Source organism: Orcinus orca, chromosome 3, assembly GCF_937001465.1.
Source record: "Orcinus orca chromosome 3, mOrcOrc1.1, whole genome shotgun sequence".
Lineage (NCBI taxonomy): Eukaryota > Metazoa > Chordata > Mammalia > Artiodactyla > Delphinidae > Orcinus > Orcinus orca.
In genome coordinates, this window is record NC_064561.1 from 90,146,540 (window position 1) to 90,168,322 (window position 21,783).

Sequence of the window (21,783 nt, forward strand, 5' to 3'; positions counted from 1 at the left end):
TAACATTAAAATGATTTCCACAGCAACCAGTTGGTATCAATACAGTATTTATAATTCTTTCTATTCAGTCAAAGGCAAGAGACTGGCTTCTAAAGGTGAACATCTATTAAAAGCATGCATCCCTAATACGGAGCAAGGAGAAAACCAAAATGTACTTGAAAATTAAACTGCTCCTTCTAAGTTTCCTCTTCTCTCTCCAGCTGTGACTAATATCAAAGTCTTTCTTTTTAAGGGTAACAATGGACCCTTCTGAGGATAACTTGACTTAAGACTATGAAATTAAGTTTTAATTGTAGCAGGCAGTATATATATGTGGTTTTAGATTTATATATACATGTGTATGTATATCTATCTCAAGCTAACTAAGACTATGTGTGTGAGAGTAGAGGAGAGGAGAGGGGAGGGAAGGGGAGGGGACATGCATCTGAGCCCACTCTCTTTACATCTTTGGTTGTCAAACATTTCACATAATAACCACAAAGAAAGCATCGATGGCTCTGGCTCTGGGCTGAACTGACTTGAGAATTAGGGCCTCGTAAAGCGGAGCAGGACCTTATGGGGCCTTCCCAGGACAGACTCCCTGCCCCATATCCTCTGCTCTAGCTCCTCTTTGAAGTACCTAGATAATAGTATCTGATGCACATTTCCTGTGTTGTTCTACAGAGGCTAAAACCACCACCAAATGTAAGAAATTAACTACTTGATGATCATGAGCACATAAGCCCCCAGACGTACTGGTGCCTAAGGACTGATAATGTTAACCCCTGTGACATCACCCACGTTACCTCACCATCAACCAATCAGAGAATTATGCATGATCTGACCACATTCCCTGGGATGCCCCTCCTTCACCTCACCTTTAAAAATGCTTTGCTGAAACCCATGGGGAGTTCGGGTGCTTTGAGCAGAACTGTCCTGAACTCCTTGCCTGGAGCCCTGCAATAAATGCTGCACTTCTCTTCACCACAACCCGGTGTCAGCAGATTGGCTTTATTGCGAGCAGACCCAAGTTTGGTTCCGAAACACTAATACTTCAATTCTACCTCTACTACTAATTCTATATATAACATAGGCAAGTCATGTAATCTCCCTGTGCTTCAGTATCTGAACTGGATTCTACTCAAACGGTAACTGGCTCCTTCCATGGGGGCCTATGGTAATTTACACTTTATCGCACTTTCAGAAAGATAGAAAAAGTAGCAGAGTTCTTCCACAGATTTTCTATTTCTATAAAAATAAAATTGTCCTCAACTCTACTTATAATTCTTATTGGCAAGAAAGATAAAAAAACCCAACTGTTTAAGAAATACAATGACATTTTAGAAAGTAAAAATTGTTGCCTAAGGTGTTAATTTCATATTATTATCTGCAAAGCACATTACCATTACCATCAGATGGATGGGGGATAAATGGAATGACCTTTTTATGCTCTCTTCCAAAACTGAAGACTATGACTGTGAACTAGACTCTGCAAAATGTGGCAAACAACCCCACATATTAAAAATGCCACAAGTGTTCACTGCAGAAAACATTAAAAAGGATGGATACTTATTTGGCAGAAACAATTATCCTTTCTTGATTATATACTTCTGATAAAAATTACTGACAATCTATAAAAAGAAAACCTGTATTATCAAGATGTTATTTTTGCACATGCTGAAAGAACAGGAATACAGGTATATTCTAAGTGCATCTAAGCTTTATTTAGAAAATCATACGTCACACTAAAACAATATCCATTATTTCTTAGGTTTTGCTTAGTGTCTCCTTTTCCTGATAAATTTGAAAATCTGTGCTATCGTTTATATATGAAGATAAAAATTCATCATTTAGAGTACACTATATTAATTATTTTCCTAATCATTATATTAGATTGTGACAAGCCATCCATACACACAGATTTAGTATTTCTGTGACTAATAATAGCATGAGGGATGTTTGAATAAAGTATCACTGTCTATAGTCATAAATAAATTTTCTTAAAGGTAAGCTAGTACAATATCAACTCCATAACTCTGACTTCTTAATATCATGATAATCACCTACATTCACCAAAGCAGGTATGGGAACATTAACACCGTTGGCTATCAAGTTTTTTATACTAGAAAGTCATCATTTTAGTTATGTGTGTCTAAGATTATTTATGCATGAATTTATTCTCATTAATAACAAAACAGCTGAATTCTATGCCTGCTTACCATAACCACATTTCCTCATACTGAGTCAGTCAGCCCACCACTGTAAAGGGCCACAAGTTATGACAGGACTTTTAAAGTGAAATGTTAAATATCTGACTACAAAAACAAAATGAAAACGCTTGAAATTTCATCTGTGGCTTAATTAGGCTCTAAGTTAAGCAGCTCTCCCGGCAACAAGTCACATGGCTATGACACAACTTCTTATAGCCATCAGCAGCTTCTGCGAATATATTTTATTCTGCTAGGATATACTTTAATTCTAGCATTTTATTAAATAGATTCTGACCCTTACTTACTTGATTGACCCTCATAAAAGGAAAAACTAAATATAATTTAAAAAACAACAATAACACAGCAAAGAGAAGCAAATTCCACTGAAGTATCACTTATGTTATAAAAATATATTTTCTTCAAGTTCAAGAAAATTTTCCCCATAGAACCAACATTATGAACAGCAATCAGACTTCCAGACTCACTTGTAAAATTTGATGTCAACCTTAATGTAGCTGAACTACAGAACCTTTTCAAACTCTTAATCCTAGGTAGTTGGGAAGCATTTGGGAACAAGGGTGGCAAGAGACAGTGTTTATTATTATTGTTATTATCAGTGCGAATCATAATATCCAGTAAGCTATCACTTACCAAGTACCCACTACATGCTAGGTATTGTGGTAAGTGCTTCACATATTTTGCCTCATTTAATTTTCATAGCCACTCTGTGATATAGGTATTATTTTCATCCTACAGGTTAAAATAATGAAGACTTGAAAAATTAAGTGACTTGCCTAAAGTCATATAGTTGGGAAGTGGCAAAGTCATACTCAGGTCCACAAGTCCATGCTGTCTACCACTCTGCTACACTGCCAACCTCCAAAATACCTACTTTCCTTTCCAGAGCCAAAATTTCCAGTCCTTAAGCACAGGTGATCCCAGCTACACACTAGAAGAAACCTTTCTGATATAATTTGCACTGGATATAAATAACTAAATCCTACCAGAAGTAGCATTTGCATCTTTTCAAAAGGAGGCAATTGAATTCAACTGAATTCAAGAATGATGTATTAGGTAGTGAAACAAAAGCAAGAACAGCTTGCAATGGGAAGTAAATCAGCCCTACTGGAAGAGGACTTCTATACTTGTCTCACTGGCATCTTTTCTTTTTTGGAAATATCACAACTCCATTCAGTGTGATACTGATAGAGCTATCAATCATGTGGCCTTCCATCCCCAAACCCTGGTGGCCATGAGAACCAAGCAAGGCCAATAGTTTTTGGGGTTCCCCCACCCCCTGGAGATTTTTTTAAATTGTCATTGGGGAAAACAACAGTCATTCATACTTATCTGAAGTCTGGAACTATAATGATAGACATTTGGACACATGCAGTCCATAGAGAGTACTTGTTGGAGAATAAGGCCATCACAGAAGAGTAGTAAAACTGAACAATGTAGAGACAAAGCCATGGTGATACTGCTTGAAGCCCTGCATCCCACCATGACTGAGGTTAGAGATTCACCTCTTGTTTCACAGTAGCTATTTGAGCCAGCAAATTTTGACTAAGTTAATTTGTGTTAGATCTCTGACATTCACACCCAGAAGAATCCTGACTAACATAGGTTTTTGAGAGTTTGCTCTTGAGGGCATCTTCCCCCTGGAGTGCTTTCACTGGTTCTTTTCTTTATCCATTCCAAGCAAGAGGGAAATGAAGAAAATCAATTTCAATTTCAGACCAAGAATGATTGGTAAAGGGAAAATACAGGGATACTGAATGATGTTGGGGCAGTTAAAGGTACTATTAATAAATATACTTTCATACTTAAAATATTTATGTACAAAAATCTGGAAATAGCATGATTCTCATCCGTACGCTCATATTTTCAGTCATGATGTTTGATAGAAAATCACAATGTTTCAACATCAAAACTTCAGAAAGTTATATAATAAGGCAATAACAGTATAAAATGTAGGGAAGTGCTTATTACAAATCAAATACAATTCAGCAAATGTTTGTAATGTGTTTAATTTGACTTTTTAAAATACACGTTTTACATGACTATAATATTCTTTTTAAGTTTTGTTTCTCAACTTGGGTTTTACAGATTTAAGTCATACAGAAAGTAAAAATGCAGCTATCTTAAAGTTTTATAGAATTCAAGGTTTGAATTCTCATCTCTTTCTGGATTAATTCTTCACCTTCAAGTATCAGTTGCTTTTCCTTGTTAATATTTCATGTATAAAAGGTATATATAACTAAAATATAAATAAAAAGCTAACCTTAAAAATGTGGTGGCAATAATCCGTGATGCCAATTCAAGATGATTTATCATCTACATCCCAAAGAAACTAGGACTCTTGGTTGCCAACAACAGAAATCTATACCCTAAACTAGCATAAGCAAAAAGGTAAAGTATTGGCTCAAAGGATTAAAATGTATGAGTAGGAATGGCTTCAGGCATAGCTGGATTTAGGCTTCAAAATATATCATCAGGACTCAGTTTCTCTCCCTCCATCCTCTCAGTTCTACTTTCTGATATGTTGGTCTCCTTCTCAGGCTCCATGTGATATGTGAGGCTGTAGTGCTTGAAGCTGCTACAGCCATCTTTCTATCAGTATATACTGGTATATACTTACCCAATCTGAACCAATCCATGTATGTAAGGAGACACAATGTGCTGATTGCTTAGGTATAGGTCACATACACCATCTCTGACTTGGCTGGTGGGTGTGGCCTTACCCTATGAGCAAGGAAGGGGTGGATTCTTCAAAATAAAATCAAAGGGATGTTTTCCATAATATCAGGAACACATGCCCAATACAAATTATATCTTTTCATAATAAAAATTATGTGAACAAAAAATAACATCTACAAGAAAATGTTTTAAGTTTTTTAGAGTGGAAATATATGAACAATTTCTTGAAAATAATATTCTTTTTTTTTTCTTGGCAGTACGCGGGCCTCTCACTGTCATGGCCTCTCCCGTTGCAGAGCACAGGCTCCGGACGCGCAGGCTCAGCGGCCATGGCTCACGGGCCCAGCCGCTCCGCAGCATGTGGGATCTTCCCGGACTGGGGCACGAACCCGTGTCCCCTGCATCGGCAGGCAGACTCTCAACCACTGCGCCACCAGGGAAGCCCGAAAATAGTATTCTTAATTAGATGTTCGTTGTTTCCTTCTGATGCCACGACTGAAATAATTAAAACCTATATTTTCCCCCTTTCAAATTCCCTTTTACAACGTTAACTGAAATTCAGGGTTTTGACAGCTGTAGCTACCAAAAAAAAAAAAAAAAAGATATATTTCCAGATAGAGATTAAGCCCAATTATTGCCACTAATAATTGTACCAGTCAGAATGCTTGGTTGCAGGAGCAGGTGCAATCTGTTAAGTTAAGCAGAAAAGGACACATAAATGATGAAGCTGAAGAAACAGACTTAGGAAACAAGCTGGAAGTAAAGAGCACTAGAAGGCCAGATATGCCATGAAAATCATGCTGAAGGAAAGAAAAGTTGGCTTAGGAAGGCTCTGCTGAGAATGTTGGCACCACTACCACTGCTGGTACCAGTGCCTCATTTGTAACTGTCCCCTATTCCTTTGTATTGCTTTTTTCAGATGTGAAGTTTCATGCAGAGATTTCTAACCAGTTGAGCATAAATCATGTGCCTGAACTCAAGCTGTATCAAGAGGTATGAGAGGCATGATCGCAGCATTATGGCTTCCACAGAAGTAGGACTTCAAGCACTTAGAATAAACCCTAACATATAATAAGCCCTTAATAAATGTAATTTATTATTCTCATAAAAGCATGGTTTAAGTAATTATGTGGCAAATAATGTTTTTACCATGATACTATATGAGCGAAAGATCGTTTTCATTAAAGAAAAAAAAAACTCAACAAAGATATTTACCAAATCACACAATTATTGGTAGAAAATAAGCAAAAACTGCTTACTCCAAATCAACTCTTGGCTCCAATTCCTGCAGAAAGAATTCCTTAAAAATAAACTCCACCTCCTTTCCCCCCAGATATATCCTGCCTTTACCACATAATTTAATTCAAATGGACATACTAAGGCAATCAATAAACAGGAGGCAATCAAAGCTTGACCTGCTGGGGTAGATTATGGCAGGTCATGAACAAGTTACTTCTTTCTCCACCATGAGTATAATGGGTCAAGTAGTCAGTCACTTACTGCAAAGTAAGTAGCGATGTTCACCTAGGTTAGTTTCCATTACAGCTACTGGAAACTGACAGAGTCAATTTTCTGTTGTAAACTGACAGAAAGACGTGTTATCTCACTCCTAAAGATTCCTGTCCAGACTATGGATCTATATATTTAGAGGGAAAATGCTGTCACTTGGCTCCTATATTACCACACTGCTTTTTTGATTGCAGGGTAAAGTCCATTATTACTCTCTTAGAATTCTACCCAAGACACAGAGCTATAATTTAAAGAAAATAAAGTATAAAATATAAAGGAAGTATTTAAGAGGAAAATCTGGATTACAATGCACAGTTGTTGTTTTAATTAAAGTACAAGTACTTGGAAGCCAGCAATTTTATTCACAAAAAAGCTTTGTTTAAAAAAAAAAGGCAGAATTTAATTACTACCATATGTTTTCTCAACTCAGTTAAATATAAACTATATTCATTTCTAAATTTCTGTTTTGAGTTTGAATTAGAATATGCTGGGAATATAGTTACATGTAAATGTTAATATGAGAAGTAATTAAGAGATCATTTAATCTGCTTCCTAGTGATAAACCAAATTCTGTCATTCTTTGTCATATTCACATGTAGATATGTTGACGGGGATTTTTTTACAGCACTAAAGTAGCTCTATAAATGATATAAAGGTTATTTTAAACACTAAAGTATCTTCAGAATTCCACTTAACACTCTTTACTAATCCATAAAACACGGTAGCAATCTCTGTACATATGTGCAATATTTGACTGTACTTAAATGCACATACCATTATTATTTTGTGTAGAAATGAGAAATCTACAAAATGAGTACAATGTCACTGCTCTCTATTCCTTTATATATTCATTAATTTACCTTATACTTTTAGCTGTACTTTCAGGTGTCAAATTGTTCTTCATTATAAAAGTTTTGTAACATTTTATTTACTAGAGTATTAGGAGCTGAGAAAAGTCTAATATATTTAGGTAGAAAACAGAATTTCTGGTGTCTCTTTTGGATATATGTATTCCTTAAATGTTTTTAAAGTGTATTTTATTTTTAGAAAAAAATTTTTTGGAAAATTGATAAAAATCTTTTACCTATATTTTAGTTTTTCATTTAGGGGCATACACTAAATAGTAGTCAATAAATATGTGATTTAATTTAAAGTGCCATAAGAAACAAAATACTCAGCTTCTTAATAAAAAAGTTTGAAATTATTATATATTTCTAGTTTTTTTAAAAAGCAAAAAGCAGTGGATGATAAAGAAAAAGTGTATATGCTATACAGCTATTATACCCTATTGAGTACACTGCTTAATAACTCTAGTAGAAGAACTAATTGTTGCACCTCCACTTAAAACTTATTATTATACACTGCCAATGAAAAGAAGCTTCATAAGGTCAAAGATACACTGATCTACAGAGCTATGGAGAAATAAAGTTGTTCACTTATTCAGTCATTTCTTCAACAAATATGTCTTGAGCTCCTTACAAGTATCAGGCCCTATGACCAATGAAATCCCTACTCTTTAGAAGCTAACACTAAAAGACATGGGAAGAAAGACATTAAATAAATTACTACAAATGTGACAAGTGCTATGAAGATAAGGTATAAAGTAGGAAGACTAAGGCATGTCAGGTCAGGTCAGGGAAAATCTCTTGGGAAATGACATTTGATAACTGAACAGTATGTTCGAGGAGTTGGGGAAATCGAGGAGAGTGTTTTCTAGATAAAAGAAACAGAACCTGTAAAAACCCAGAGAGAGAAGAAAAAACTAGGTATATCTGATGAAATGAAGGGAGTGCATATGACAAGAAAAGGGGAAACAGAATGGTATGAATGTAAGGCTGGGGATATGAGACTCTCTCATAAAGTAATGACAAAGCTGTTAAGCATTATTAAGCAGGAAGGTAAAACAAATTTACAAAAGCAGAAACAGTACTGGAATGGTCTAAAGACCATGAAAATAAACAACTTGTTTAAAAAGTTTGTGAGACTATGAGAAAGAGGGTGGCATCTCAAATAGCAGATGGACTCATCTGTTACTTTTATTTGATGCTGGATTCATTTGAGCATGCTTAAGTGTTGATGGTAAGAGGCCAACAGAGAGGATGATGGAGGAGAGAGAAGTCACTCGGACAACTGAAAGAGAAGGAACTCAGAGCTCAAGAAATTATTAGGCAACTCATCAGCCAGGGTGTTATTTTCTCCAACAATGCTTAATGCTTGATGGCAGAGTAAAGTCAGATAGATTTATCCAGAAGCACAGTTCTTGCTGGTGGGTTCAGGGAAGACTAGGACACTGAAAAGAGAGTAAATGATGGATTAGAGTCTTAGACAGATAAAGAAGAAAACGAAAATAGTAAAGGTCAATCAGAGTTCTCAATAAGGACAAATAGGAGAAAGTAATCAGAGGCAAGATGTCTGTTTTTGTTATTTCAAAATTGGAAAATTTCTGATCATGGCCCAAAATGTGCCTCTGTATGGGCAGAGATCAATCCTAGAGCTAAGCAGGTCAAGGAACTTTTCTACCAGGAGTGCCCTCTTTGCATAGGACCCTTCTTCTGTGATGTGTTGTTGGCTGAGAACTCTACCAACAGGCTGAGAAGACAACCTGGAAAACTCGTCCCTCCTCCCTGCCCTACCAAGGCTAAGGAGAAAGCAGAGTGGGACCCGAGAGAAAGGGAAGTCAAGGAATAGTACACTTGAGCCTGCTCTTGGTTTTCCAAACTTTCTTGAAAGACACCGATCCTTTTGTTCAGACAATATTGTCCACATAAATACAAAAGCTAAAACAGAAAAATATAGGTGGAAGTAGGACCAGAGGCCCGTTAAACTCCCCTTGCCCATCCTCCATCTTCCCATAACCTTGTATCTAGCAGCCACCTAGGACCTCAGAGCGCAAACTGACTTTTTGCTCAAAGTGAACAAAAAAGTAAAAATTCTATGCCTTCTTAAAACACTCATCCTTGTTGGGATCATTATGGATCACAGGTTAAGACAATATAGAGATCTATGGGCACAAAGCTCTAGCAAATCACGAAGAAACTTTTTTTACGTCTTCCTTTCTACACTTAGCAATAGGATCTATTTGTCTTTGGAGAAAAACTTAATGTGCCAAATTTTCATTAGGCATTTTGTGTATATACTTGCATTCAACTCCCTCAAAATTCTGGAGAATAAATCATATTATTTCCATTTTGCAAAACAAGAAGTTGAGGCCCAAAGAGGTCAAGTAACTAGACCACAGTTAGGGGTCAGAACTCAAAGCATCTGCTCCTAAAGTCCCAAGTCCGTTATATCACATTGCCTCCAAGTTCATAAATGTTACGCTGTCCCTCTATTACCATTTATATATAAAATTCTCTGGCTAAAAGCCCATAAAATGTTTTTGCATTAAAAAAAGCTCAACCCTTGAGAATTATCATATAACTTTTAAAAAATAATAATAGCACTTAACATAGTCAAATCTCTGCTCAATCTGTTTGCTTTTGGTAAATAATGACCCTCTCCAGTGCTGCTAGAATAAAAGATGATGTTGCTTCTTTAGTGTTCCTTATGTCCTATCCTACATCTACATGATTGATGAGGTTCTATCCTAGAAGCCAGGGTAAAGCAGTATTATTGACCCAGAAAGGTTGGCTGGAGATGAAACTCCAACCACTAAAATATGTCTACATAAAACTAACCAAGGTCTTGGAAACAAGTATTTGAGAAAACAATCACTGAGTAACAGGATCATGAGAAAAAGGAGCCCAAATTAATTTCAAGTATTGTAGAGGAAAAGTTGATTTTAATTAAGAGCTTCAGGAAAAGAACAAGTCAGATACATAACTAAGCAAAATAAAGGAAGTATGGATACATAACTAGGAAGTAAATACAAAAGAACACGCTAGATTTTTTTTTAAGAATAGAGAACTATGGACCAGATAGAAATATCTGTCATTTTTCTACATGTGACTAGAGTAATAAGTACATCTACTAAACTTTCAAAAATAAACCAAGTAAAATGAGGTCCTGGCATATCTCATTATTCATATAACTGTTTCCAATATTCTTTTACAGTATTTCTTCTCAAAAGCATCATGAATTCAATCCTTTCATATTTGGAACTGAGGGATGACACAGTGGACTGTAGATTATTAGCTATAAACAGGAGACTGATCAAAATGATCAAAATTCACACAAATTCGAAAAGGAATTCATATTTGGCTTAACATGACATCAGTCTCCTCTGTAATGCATGGAAACACAATCTCAAAAATGTTCTAGCCCTTTTCTGATCAACACTAACACTATTTAGGTATAGCCCTGCTACTGTACAATACCTGAATGCACTAATGGGAGAGAGATCTCCTCACATACCACAAATGAACTGCTTTGTAGATTATCAGCTTTCCAGAAAAAGCAAAACGGAATGTAAAATTCATATTCATTCATCCATTTATTCATTCAACAACTATTGACTAAATGTTTACTATGTGTCTGGCACTGTGGTAAGTATGATGATACATAAGTGGCAAACAAAACACCAATGTCTATTTCTTCCAAATGTAAACAACACCGTATTCTCTTAGAACAGAGCTTCCTTCTGAAAGAAAGCCACAAGTTTAAATTGAACACTACTTGGAAAGTCTTTACACTTTTTTAATTCAAGGAGGCCTATATAATTCACTTTCATAAGGATACGGAATATTTAAATCCTTCCGATGGTCCCTTAGAGATCTGGGAAATATCACATTAAAAATAAAAACAAGATTGACTTTCATTTTAATGAGCTAATTTTCTATGTAGTCATTGAAATTCTAGGGCATTGAGCTAGCTAAACCCAGATTTTAAAAACTATTTTAGGCATTTAAATTTTATTCTCAAGGAGTTTGCTAAGATTTTTAGGTTTTAGGTCTTAGAAACTGCTTTTTCCTTTCAATTCTGACACTGTCCCTTTAGTAACCCCTATGGATACTAACATTTCATATTTCAACGATAATGTTAGATATTCTATGTCTGTGGTAATTATTTTCTATAGTTTCTGAAGAGCCAATGGCCTCTCTCACCAACAATCTATCTTTATGATTACGTATTAATTTATTATTTTCACTTCCCTTCTGGACAATCTGCCTTTTTTCCATTTGATTAAGAATTTTAATTTTTTACTTGACTTTCTAACTTTTTAATCTTTGTGGGTACCAATATTACTTTAAACACCCCCAAAATTAGGGGATCTCCTAATCTCAGTAATAATGAAAGTTTCCTCTCTGTGTAATCTTAATCTTACTGTGTAATCTTACTTTAATGTAGTAATTATTTTAATCACCTTCATTGACTGCTTCTTTGACCAAACTCTCAAAACACAGCTGAGCTCCCCGACCCTACACACACACACACACACACACACACACACACACACACGCACACACACACGTTCTTCCCATTTCCGTAAACAATACTACTATTCATCTATTTACATAAACCAGAAAGCCAAGGATTGCCCTTAATTTCTCTCCTCTTTCTCCCTCACCTCCCCCCTGCCTCCCTTCTCCAAACTTATAAGCAAGCTCGTCTACTTTCAGTTCCTAGAATAAAGATTTTTCATCTTGCCTTAGGGCCTATAAATATTTAACTGTCTAAGATAATACTCCTGCCTCCTCCTCTCAACAGACCTAGTTCCTTCTCTTTTTGGGGTTTCAACTTCAGTGTCATCTCTTCAGAGACCACCATACCTAACAGAGTCTGGTCTCTGACACTCTATCTTCTTTCCCTTGTTTGTGCCCTTCACATGACATACTTCGACTGGCAACTACATAATTTGCCTGTTTACCTGTTTGTCTCTATATGGCCCCCAGGAGAATGTAAACTTCATGAGAGCAGGAGCTAAGTCTGTCTTACTCTTTATCTCCAGTTCTAAATATGCCTAGCACATATTAAATATTTAGTAAACATTTATTGAGTAAATGAATAAATAATGGGAAGTTCAGATGAAAAAATGCTGAGATGCTGGCCAGTTTCATAACACACTACCATTGTGGTAAATAAGACCATGGATGCCAGAAGTCAAAGATCACTTTCTTAAATTAAAAAATCTTCCTTCTCATTCTCATCTGGATAACTTCAAACATGTCTGTCAAGGTCTGTAACAGTGGCTCTCAAAATGTGTTCCTGGACCAGCAGCATCAGGATCACAATTCTTCTACACTCTCCCCTTCATTCTCTGCATTAAACTAAAATCTAGTCCTATTGCTTTTCTCCCTAGATATGCCTTGTGGGTTTGAATTTTCTACTTCATTCCTACTACGACAACCTGATAGCTCTATCTATCCTGCTTTCCGCCCCCTGGTATTACCTTACTTCAATCCTTCATGCTCACCATCACAGAATGATCTTCCCCAAATACAATTTTATCAAGTCATTCTGTTTCAGAAATCTATAAAAGCACTCCAGGGCCTACAACATAAAAAGTACATGGTTTGCAAGGATCTCCTTAATCCAACCCCAGGTTTCTAACAATTCCTACTATGTGCCTTCTGCTCTCATTAGGCTGCTCCCTCTATTCTTCCCCAAGGCTTCTAAGCTCTCTCCCTCATGGAGCACCAGCTCTTCTCCCCACCACCTGTTCATACCCTTCAACATCTCACTTCTTCCCCGTGTCTTGAATAAAGCCCTCTCCACATATGCTCATAGGTGCTTACAAACAGAAAATACTCCGCTACGGTCAGGAAACGTGGGTTCTAACTCTACTTCTGACATTATCCAGTAGTGTGACTCTGGGCAGATTTTTGAGGTAACAACTAGTTGCAAACTCAGCAAGACACAGCACAGTGTTTGACAAGCAGATCCTTAATACCTGTGACTGATTAACTCTGACAACTCCTCTGTCTATATCAAGCAAGATAAATAAAGCAATACTCTTTTAAGTAATAAAACCTTAAAATAATTTCATAATTTTCAAAATCATGAAATCAGGGTATGAGGGGAAGTTTATTTTTTTCCTTTCCTTTTCTTTTCTTCAATTAATTTAGGTAGCTAAAGATAAAACAGGATCTGAGAATTTCTTTTTAGGAAGCCCATAAGAATATATTTGGTAATGCTTAGCTATATTCAGTATTTCAGATAATTACTCTTCGAAAGAGTGGCAAACTCTAGCTCAGCTCTTTTAGGAACTTCTATAGCAAAATACTGTTCGTTTTTATATTGGTTCCCTTTCAGTTATTTTATTTTGTTTCTGGGATTATAAAATTACACAGATAAACATGAAGCCAGAATTACATTTAAAAACATGCTTATTGGACTCCAAGAGGGCTCACGCCAAGGAGTACTTCCCAGAACTTCTGCTGCCAGTGTCCTTGTCCCCACAGTGAGCCACGGCCACCCCTTGCCTCTGCAGGAGACCCTCCAGCACTAGCAGCCTCGTGGCTGACAGGGCCTTGGTGTTCCGGCCAGGTATGAGGCCTGAGCCTCAGAGGTGGGACAGCCGAGTTCAGGACACTGGACTCCCAGCCCCACGTAATATCAGTCGGCAAGAGCTCTCCCAGAGATCTCCGTCTCAACACTAAGACCCGGCTCCTCTCAAGGAGCAGCAAGCTCCAGTGCTGGACACCCCATGCCAAACACTAGAAAGACAGGAACACAGCCCCACCCATTAGAAGAGAGGCTGCCAAAAACATAAGTTCACAGACACCCCAAAACACATCATCAGACTTGTTCCTGCCCACAAGAAAGACAAGATCAAGCCTCGCCCACCAAAAAACACAGGCAACAGTCCCCTCCACCAGGAAACTTACACAAACCACTGAACCAACCTTAGCCACTGGGGGAAGACACTAAAAACAACGGGAACTACGGACCTGCAGACTGCAAAGAGTAGACGCCAAACACAGTAAGTTAAGCAAAATGAGGAGAAAGAGAAACACACAACAGATGAAGGAGCAAGGTAAAAACCCACCAGACCAAACAAATGAAGAGGAAATAGGCAGTCTACCTGAAAAAGAATGCGGAACCAATCTTGGAAACAGAATGGAGAAAAAACACGAAATGTTTAACAAGGACCTAGAAGAACTAAAGAGCAAACAAACAATGATGAACAACACAATCAATGAAATTAAAAATTCTCTAGAAGGAATCAATAGCAGAATTACTGAGGCAGAAGAATGGATAAGTGACCTGGAAGATAAAATAGTGGAAATAACTACCACAGAGCAGAATAAAGAAAAAAGAATGAAAAGAATTGAGGACAGTTTCAGAGACCTCTAGGACAACATTAAACGCACCAACATTCAAATTATAGGTGTCCAAGAAGAAGAAGAGAAAAAGAAAGGGACTGAGAAAATATTTGAAGAGATTATAGTTGAAAACTTCCCTAATATGGGAAAGGAAATAGTCAATCAAATCCAAGAAGTGCAGAGAGTCCCATGTAGGATAAATCCAAGGAGAAACATGCCAAGACACATATTAATCAAACTATCAAAAGTTAAATACAAAGAAAAAATATTAAAAGCAGCAAGGGAAAAGCAACAAATAACATACAAGGGAATTCCCATAAGGTTAACAGCTGATCTTTCAGCAGAAACTCTGTAAGCCAGAAGGGAGTGGCAGGACATATTTAAAGTGATGAAAGGGAAAAACCTACAACCAAGATTACTCTACCCAGCAAGTATATCATTCAGATTCGACAGAGAAATCAAAACCTTTACAGACAAGCAAAAGCAAGGAGAATCCAGCACCACCAAACCACATTTACAACAAATGCTAAAGGAACTTATTTAGGCAGGAACCACAAGAGAAGGAAAAGACCTACAATAACAAACCCCCCAAAATTGAGAAAATGGTAATAGGAACATACATATCGATAATTACCTTAAATGTAAATGGATTAAATGTTCCAACCGAAAGACACAGACTGGCTGAATGGATACATTAAACAAGACCCAATATGCTGTCTACTAGAGACCGATTTCAGACCTAGGGACACATACAGACTGAAAGTGAGGGGATGGAAAAAGATATTCCATGAAAATGGAAATCAAAAGAAAGCTGGAGTAGCAATTCTCATATCAGACAAAATAGACTTTAAAATAAAGACTATTAAAAAAGAAAAAGAAGGACACTATGTAATGATCAAGGAATCAATCCAAGAAGATATAAAAATTGTAAATATTTATGCACCCAACACAGGAGCACCTCAATACATAAGGCAAATGCTAACAGCCATAGAAGAGGAAATCAACAGTAACACAATCACAGTAGGGGATTTAACACCCCACTCTCACCAACAGACAGATCAACCAAAATGAAAATAAATGAGGAAACACAAGCTTTAAATGACACATTAAACAAGATGGACTTGATATTTAGAGGACATGCCATCCAAAAACAAGAGAATACACTTTCTTCTCAAGTGCTCGTGGAAGAGTCTCCAGGATAGATGATATCTTGGGTCACAAATCAAGCCTTAGTAAATTTAAGAAAATTGAAGTTATATCAAGTATCTTTTCTGACCACAATGCTATGAGATTAGATATCAATTACAAGAAAAAACTGTAAAAAATACAAACACATGGAGGCTAAACAATATGCTACTAAATAACCAAGAGATCACTGAAGAAATCAAAGAGGAAATCAAAAAGTACCTAGAAACAAATGACAATGAAAACACGATGGCCCAAAACCTATGGCATGCAGCAAAAGCAGTTTTAAGAGGGAAGTATACAGCAATACAATCCTACCTCACGAAACAAGAAACATCTCAAATAAACAACCTAACCTTACACCTAAAGCAATTAGAGAAAGAAGAACCAAAAAAAAAAAAAACCCCAAAGTTAGCAGAAGGAAAGAAGTCATAAAGACCAGATCAGAAATAAATGAAAAAGAAATGAAGGAAATAGCAAAGATCAATAAAACTAAAAGTTGGTTCTTTGAGAAAATAAACAAAACTGATAAACCGTTAGCCAGAGTCATCAAGAAAAAAGCGAGAAGACTCAAATCAACAGAATTAGAAATGAAAAAGGAGAAGTAACAATTGACACTGCAGAAATACAAAGGATCATGAGAGATTACTACAACCAACTCTATGCCAATAAAATGGACAACCTGGAAGAAATGGACAAATCCTTAGAAAAGCACAACCTTCTGAGATTGAACCAGGAAGAAATAGAAAATATAAACAGAACAATCACAAGCACTGAAATTGAAACTGTGATTAAGAATCTTCCAACAAACGAAAGCCCAGGACCAGATGCCTTCACAGGCAAATTCTACCAAACATTTAGAGAAGAGCTAACACCTATCCTTCACAAACTCTTCCAAAATATAGCAGAGGGAGGAACACTCCCAAAGTCATTCTACGAGGCCACCATCACCCTGATACCAAAACCAGAGAAAGATGTCACAAAAAAAGAAAACTACAGGCCAATATCACTGATGAACATAGATGCAAAAATCCTCAACAAAACACTAGCAAACAGAATCCAACAGCAGATTAAAAGGATCATACATCATGATCAAGTGGGATTTATCCCAGAAATGCATGGATTCTTCAATATATGCAAATCAATCAATATGATACACCATATTAACAAAACTGAAAGATAAAAACCATATGATAGGGCTTCCCTGGTGGCGCAGTGGTTGAGAGTCCGCCTGCCAATGCAGGGGACATGGGTTCGTGACCCGGTCTGGGAAGATCCCACATGCCTTGGAGCAACTAGGCCCGTGAGCCACAACTACTGAGCCTGCGCGTCTGGAGCCTGTGCTCCGCAACAAGACAGGCTGCAATAGTGAGAGGCCCGCGCACCTCGATGAAGAGTCGCCCCCACTTGCCGCAACTGGAGAAAGCCCTAGCACAGAAACGAAGACCCAACGCAGCCGAATATAAATAAATAAATTAATTAATTAAAAAAAAATTTAGGGCTCCCCTGGTGGCGCAGTGGTTGAGAGTCCGCCTGCCAATGCAGGGGACACGGGTTCGTGCCTTGGTCCGGGAAGATCCCACATGCCGCGGAGCGGCTAGGCCCGTGAGCCATGGCCGCTGAGCCTGCGCGTGCGGAGCCTGTGCTCCGCAACAGGAGAGGCCACAACAGTGAGAGGCCCGCGTACCGCAAAAAAAAAATTTACCATTCTAACCATTTTTAGGTGTACAGTTCTGTGGCATTAAATACATTCACATAATTGTGCAATCATCACCACCATCCGTCTCCAGAACTTTTTCATCTTCCCTAACTGAAACTCTGTACCCGTTAAACACTAACTCCTCATTTCCCTCCTCCCCTACCCCTGGCAACCACCATTCTATCTACTTTCTGTCTCTCTGAATTTGACTACTCTAGGTACCTCATATAAGTGGAATCATACATTATTTGTCCTTTTGTAACTGGCTTATTTTACTTATTAGGACAATGTCTTCGAGGTTCATCCACGTTGTAGCATGTGTCAGAATTTCATTTCTTTTTAACGCTGAATAATATCCCATGGTATGTATGTACTATATTTTTACCCATTCATCTGTCGACAAACACTTGGGTAGCCTCCACCTTTTGGCTATTGTGAACAATGGCACTGTGAACATGGGTGTACAGATACCTGAGTCCCTGCTTTCACTTCTTCTGGGCACATACATAGAAGTGTAACTGCTGGATCATAAGGTAATATGTTTGATGTTTTGAGGACTCACAATGTGGTTTTCCACACTGGCTGCACTGTTTTACATTCCCACAAGCAATCCACAAGGATGCTCGTTTTTCTTTTCATGCTGCCATTTAATAAACCCCTAATTCTGTGCCATGTACTGTGCTATGTTTTCACATAAGGACATCTACTTAAAACCATTCATACATTCAATTCATGTGTAGTTATTTACTGAGTAACTACTACATGCTGAGTACTGTTCTAGCCCCTGTGACTACTGCAGTGAAAAAAAAAAAGCCACTGCCTTAATGGAGTTTATATTTCAGTGGGCTGATAGACACAAAAATAAGAAACAAGTATGTATCAGATAATGATAAATTCAAGACAAATAAACAAGTTAAGGAGCCAGAAAGTAATGAGCAGGTGTTTTATATGGGGTGGTAAGAGATTCCTCTTTGAATGATGACATTTAAGAAGAGGACTGAGGGAAGTGAAGGAATTAGCTATGAGAGACTGAAAAGAGCAAAACAGACTTGCTCCCCAGCAAACTAGTCCTCCATATCTGCATCGGCAGGCTGTATTTTATCTTATCTGCCATAAAATACAAGTATTAAAAAAAAGTTAATCTACTATTGATTTAAAAAAATCTACTATTGATTTAAAAAAAAGGTACAAGGGGGGGTCACCTCCATGGATACATGGTAACCAAATGTTATGGACTAAATGTTTATGCCCCCCAAAATTCACATACTGAAGCCCAACCCCAGTGTGGCTGTATTTGGATGGGGCCCCTACAGAAGTAATTAAGGTTAAGTGGGGCCCTAATCTGAAAGAATTAGTGTCCTTATAAGAAGAGACACCAGAGAGCTAACCTGCTCTCTCTGAGCATACACACTGAGAAAAGTCCATCTAAGGACCTAGTGAGAAAGTAGACGTCTACAAGCCAGGAAGAGCGCCCTTACCAGAAACTAAATTTACTGGCACCTTGATGTTGAACTTCCCAGCCTCCAGAACTGCTAGAGATAAATGTCTGTTGTTTAAGCCACCCAGTCTGGGGTATTTTATTATGGCAGCCCTAGCAAACTAATACACTATGTATAAAAGACCTATAAGAATAGCTAATTATTAATTTATAATAAGTACACTTACCAAAAATATGATATGGTCAACTGTATTCCTTGTTAGAACTGTGCTTGGAGCCAAGAAACAAAACCAGGGGAGTTTGATGAACAGGATATTTTAATGGCCTGAAATATCCTTCTCACCACAGGAACTCCCCTCAACAATGGAACCAGATTATTCAGACTTTTCTGAGTTAAATGTCCTTTCTTCATGCACTGCCAATTCTGGTCCTTGTCTCAGAGATCTCTTTGGGCTTCAACAGCACAAGGCCATTTGAGCAGCTTCAGAGAAGCACATACTTCTTTAGATATGTTGATAAACTGAAAAAGCTATAACTACAGACTAAGATAAATATTGACTTTATCAGTGACTTTTCATATGTTAGCCATGATTCATTTTGTGTACATACAAGATAAGTCTCAGAGGGACTTATCTTGTATGAAGCATTTTCTTCATTTCCAAGTCTTTAGGGGGTGCTTTACTCTAGCCTCCAAGGACTTGAAATAGATTCCAGGGTTCAGACTACAACTCCTGTTCACTCTACTTTACCAAGAGCACATTATAGCTTATTAAGCGGCTGTATGTCAAATATCATATTTGATCTGTACAACACAACCCCTTCTAAGAAATATATACACTTCCCTCTCCCCAAAATTATAAAACTGAGTCTTAGTAAGTGGTAAAGCTCAGAACCACACTCTTTTTTTTACTTCATATACTATGTGTAAATAAATGAAGTATCCCAAAATTTCCTTGAAATAAAGATATCTGTGGTCATTTGTAAACCATGACAGTTAGCTTTTATAATTAAAGTTTAAAAAGCTAGATGGGTACTATTTTAGCTTAACGTTTTTATTTAATTAGCAGTTATGGCATGAAGATTTGACAACATGGGCATGCTCATTAGGACTTACTCTAAATTGATGAAATTTCATCATAGATCTATCCACAGCTTTGAACAAACAATTATCTACTACCCACACTTACTTGGAGGTAGAGCACAAGTTAACCAGTAATTTGAAATACAGACTAATCCAGAGTTTGTTTCTATTGGTGAGGGAGAACAGTTACACAAAGTAATCTCAATCACCCCGCGTGGCTATAAACCCATAACTTCAGTGGGGCAAGGGGAAGAGACTAGGCTTATTTACTCACATACAAGACATAACCGGAAACTTACACAGAAATTTCATTCAAATGGAAATTGGGTGGGGTATTTTTACACATCATTTAGTTTTTAAATTAACATAAATATATCATTTAATGTATTTCAGAAAACATAAGAAGTGTTCTATACCAAAAAAATGGTTTTAAAAAGTAAAATAGCACTATTTGGTGAAAGTAATCTGACTAATTCAAGAATGTAATGCCACAAAATAAATCCAACCATAAACTATAAATTATTCACAGAATAATCAAGAACTTCTCACACTGATTTGAGGATTTTTTTTTTTTAATTACAAGATGCTTTCAAGAAGAAAAAGCCAACATTTAAAAGATAAACTTTAGGAAGATACTTTTTTTTTTTAACATCTTTATTGGAGTATAACTTCTTTACAATGGTGTGTTAGTTTCTGTTTTATAACAAAGTGAATCAGTTATACATATACATATATCCCCATATCTCTTCCCTCTTGTGTCTCCCTCCCTCCCACCCTCCCTATCCCACCCCTCTAGGTGGTCACAAAGCACCAAGCTGATCTCCCTGTGCTATGAGGCTGCTTAGGAAGATACTTTTAAAAGATTTAAGCAGATCTAGATAAGAGGTACTAACAGATATGTTTTATCTTTTGACATTAAAAGCATTTGTATATATCTAGTTAACTGCTGTATTATTTAAAAATTTCTCACTAAGGTAAATTATTATTCCCCTACAGCTTATTCTTTAAGTCAAAAGATTCCTCTTTTCTTGTTTGAACCTCTAAAGAAGTGGTAAGGAGCCCTAAGGGTGGTAGAGAGATTTCTAGGAATTAAGCAGGGGGAGTATGAGCAGGCCAAATAAACTAACTATGCCTGGCTACCTCACTCCAACAAGAGTTGCTCCATTTTTGTCAAATATTTACACACACACACACACACACACACACACACACAGAGAGAGAGAGAGAGAGAGAGAGAGAGAGAGAGAGAGAGAGAGAGAGAAAGAGACAGAGGGAGCGAGGGAGGAAGGGGTGGGGGGAAGCTGAATGACTACCGGGATAAAAGGTGCTGCATCTAAAATAGTTCCAAAATTACTGCTCCAAATTAGATCCTATACGGTGTCCTCTCTGTGATAATTAAACACTGATTGGGACATGTACCAGTATCTCTTCCAAAAGACTTATGCTTCTTAACTTAGTCTCACAGATTTGACAAGAGATATTACCAACTGTCCTTTCAGACATCAAGGTGCGCATTTTTGCTGCTCATTAAACTGCTGTGTTATCCATACTTTAAAGTCTTTAACCAAAATTAGTTCTAAATTAACCAAGTTCAATTATCGAGAATGAGGAATATACATAATCCATCCAGCTGGGCTGGGGCATGGTTACCCTCTACCTCCAACCAATATATTCTTTCTTATAGCAAAGAAATTTATCAAAAGCTACTGGGTTAGATCACAGCCTATATGGGTATCTAATTATAGAGACAACAGCTACCAAAGGTTACAGCGCATGCTCAA

The 21,783-nt window shown here is 37.2% G+C and overlaps 1 protein-coding gene across 11 annotated transcripts in view; it reads right to left on the reverse strand.

The window, feature by feature from the left end:
• Positions 1 to 21,783, reverse strand: part of COMMD10 (COMM domain containing 10) — a 172,509-nt gene that overhangs the window by 92,388 nt on the left and 58,338 nt on the right. Inside the window, exon 6 of one of the 11 annotated variants that reach the window (XM_049707652.1) lies at positions 8,653 to 8,685. The exons of the other annotated variants lie outside the window; for them this stretch is intronic. Within the exon in view, the coding sequence (XP_049563609.1) occupies positions 8,668 to 8,685 (18 nt within the window). The 3' untranslated portion in view covers positions 8,653 to 8,667. Of the gene's footprint in view, positions 1 to 8,652; positions 8,686 to 21,783 lie in introns of those variants that run through there. 11 annotated transcript variants of the gene reach the window in all.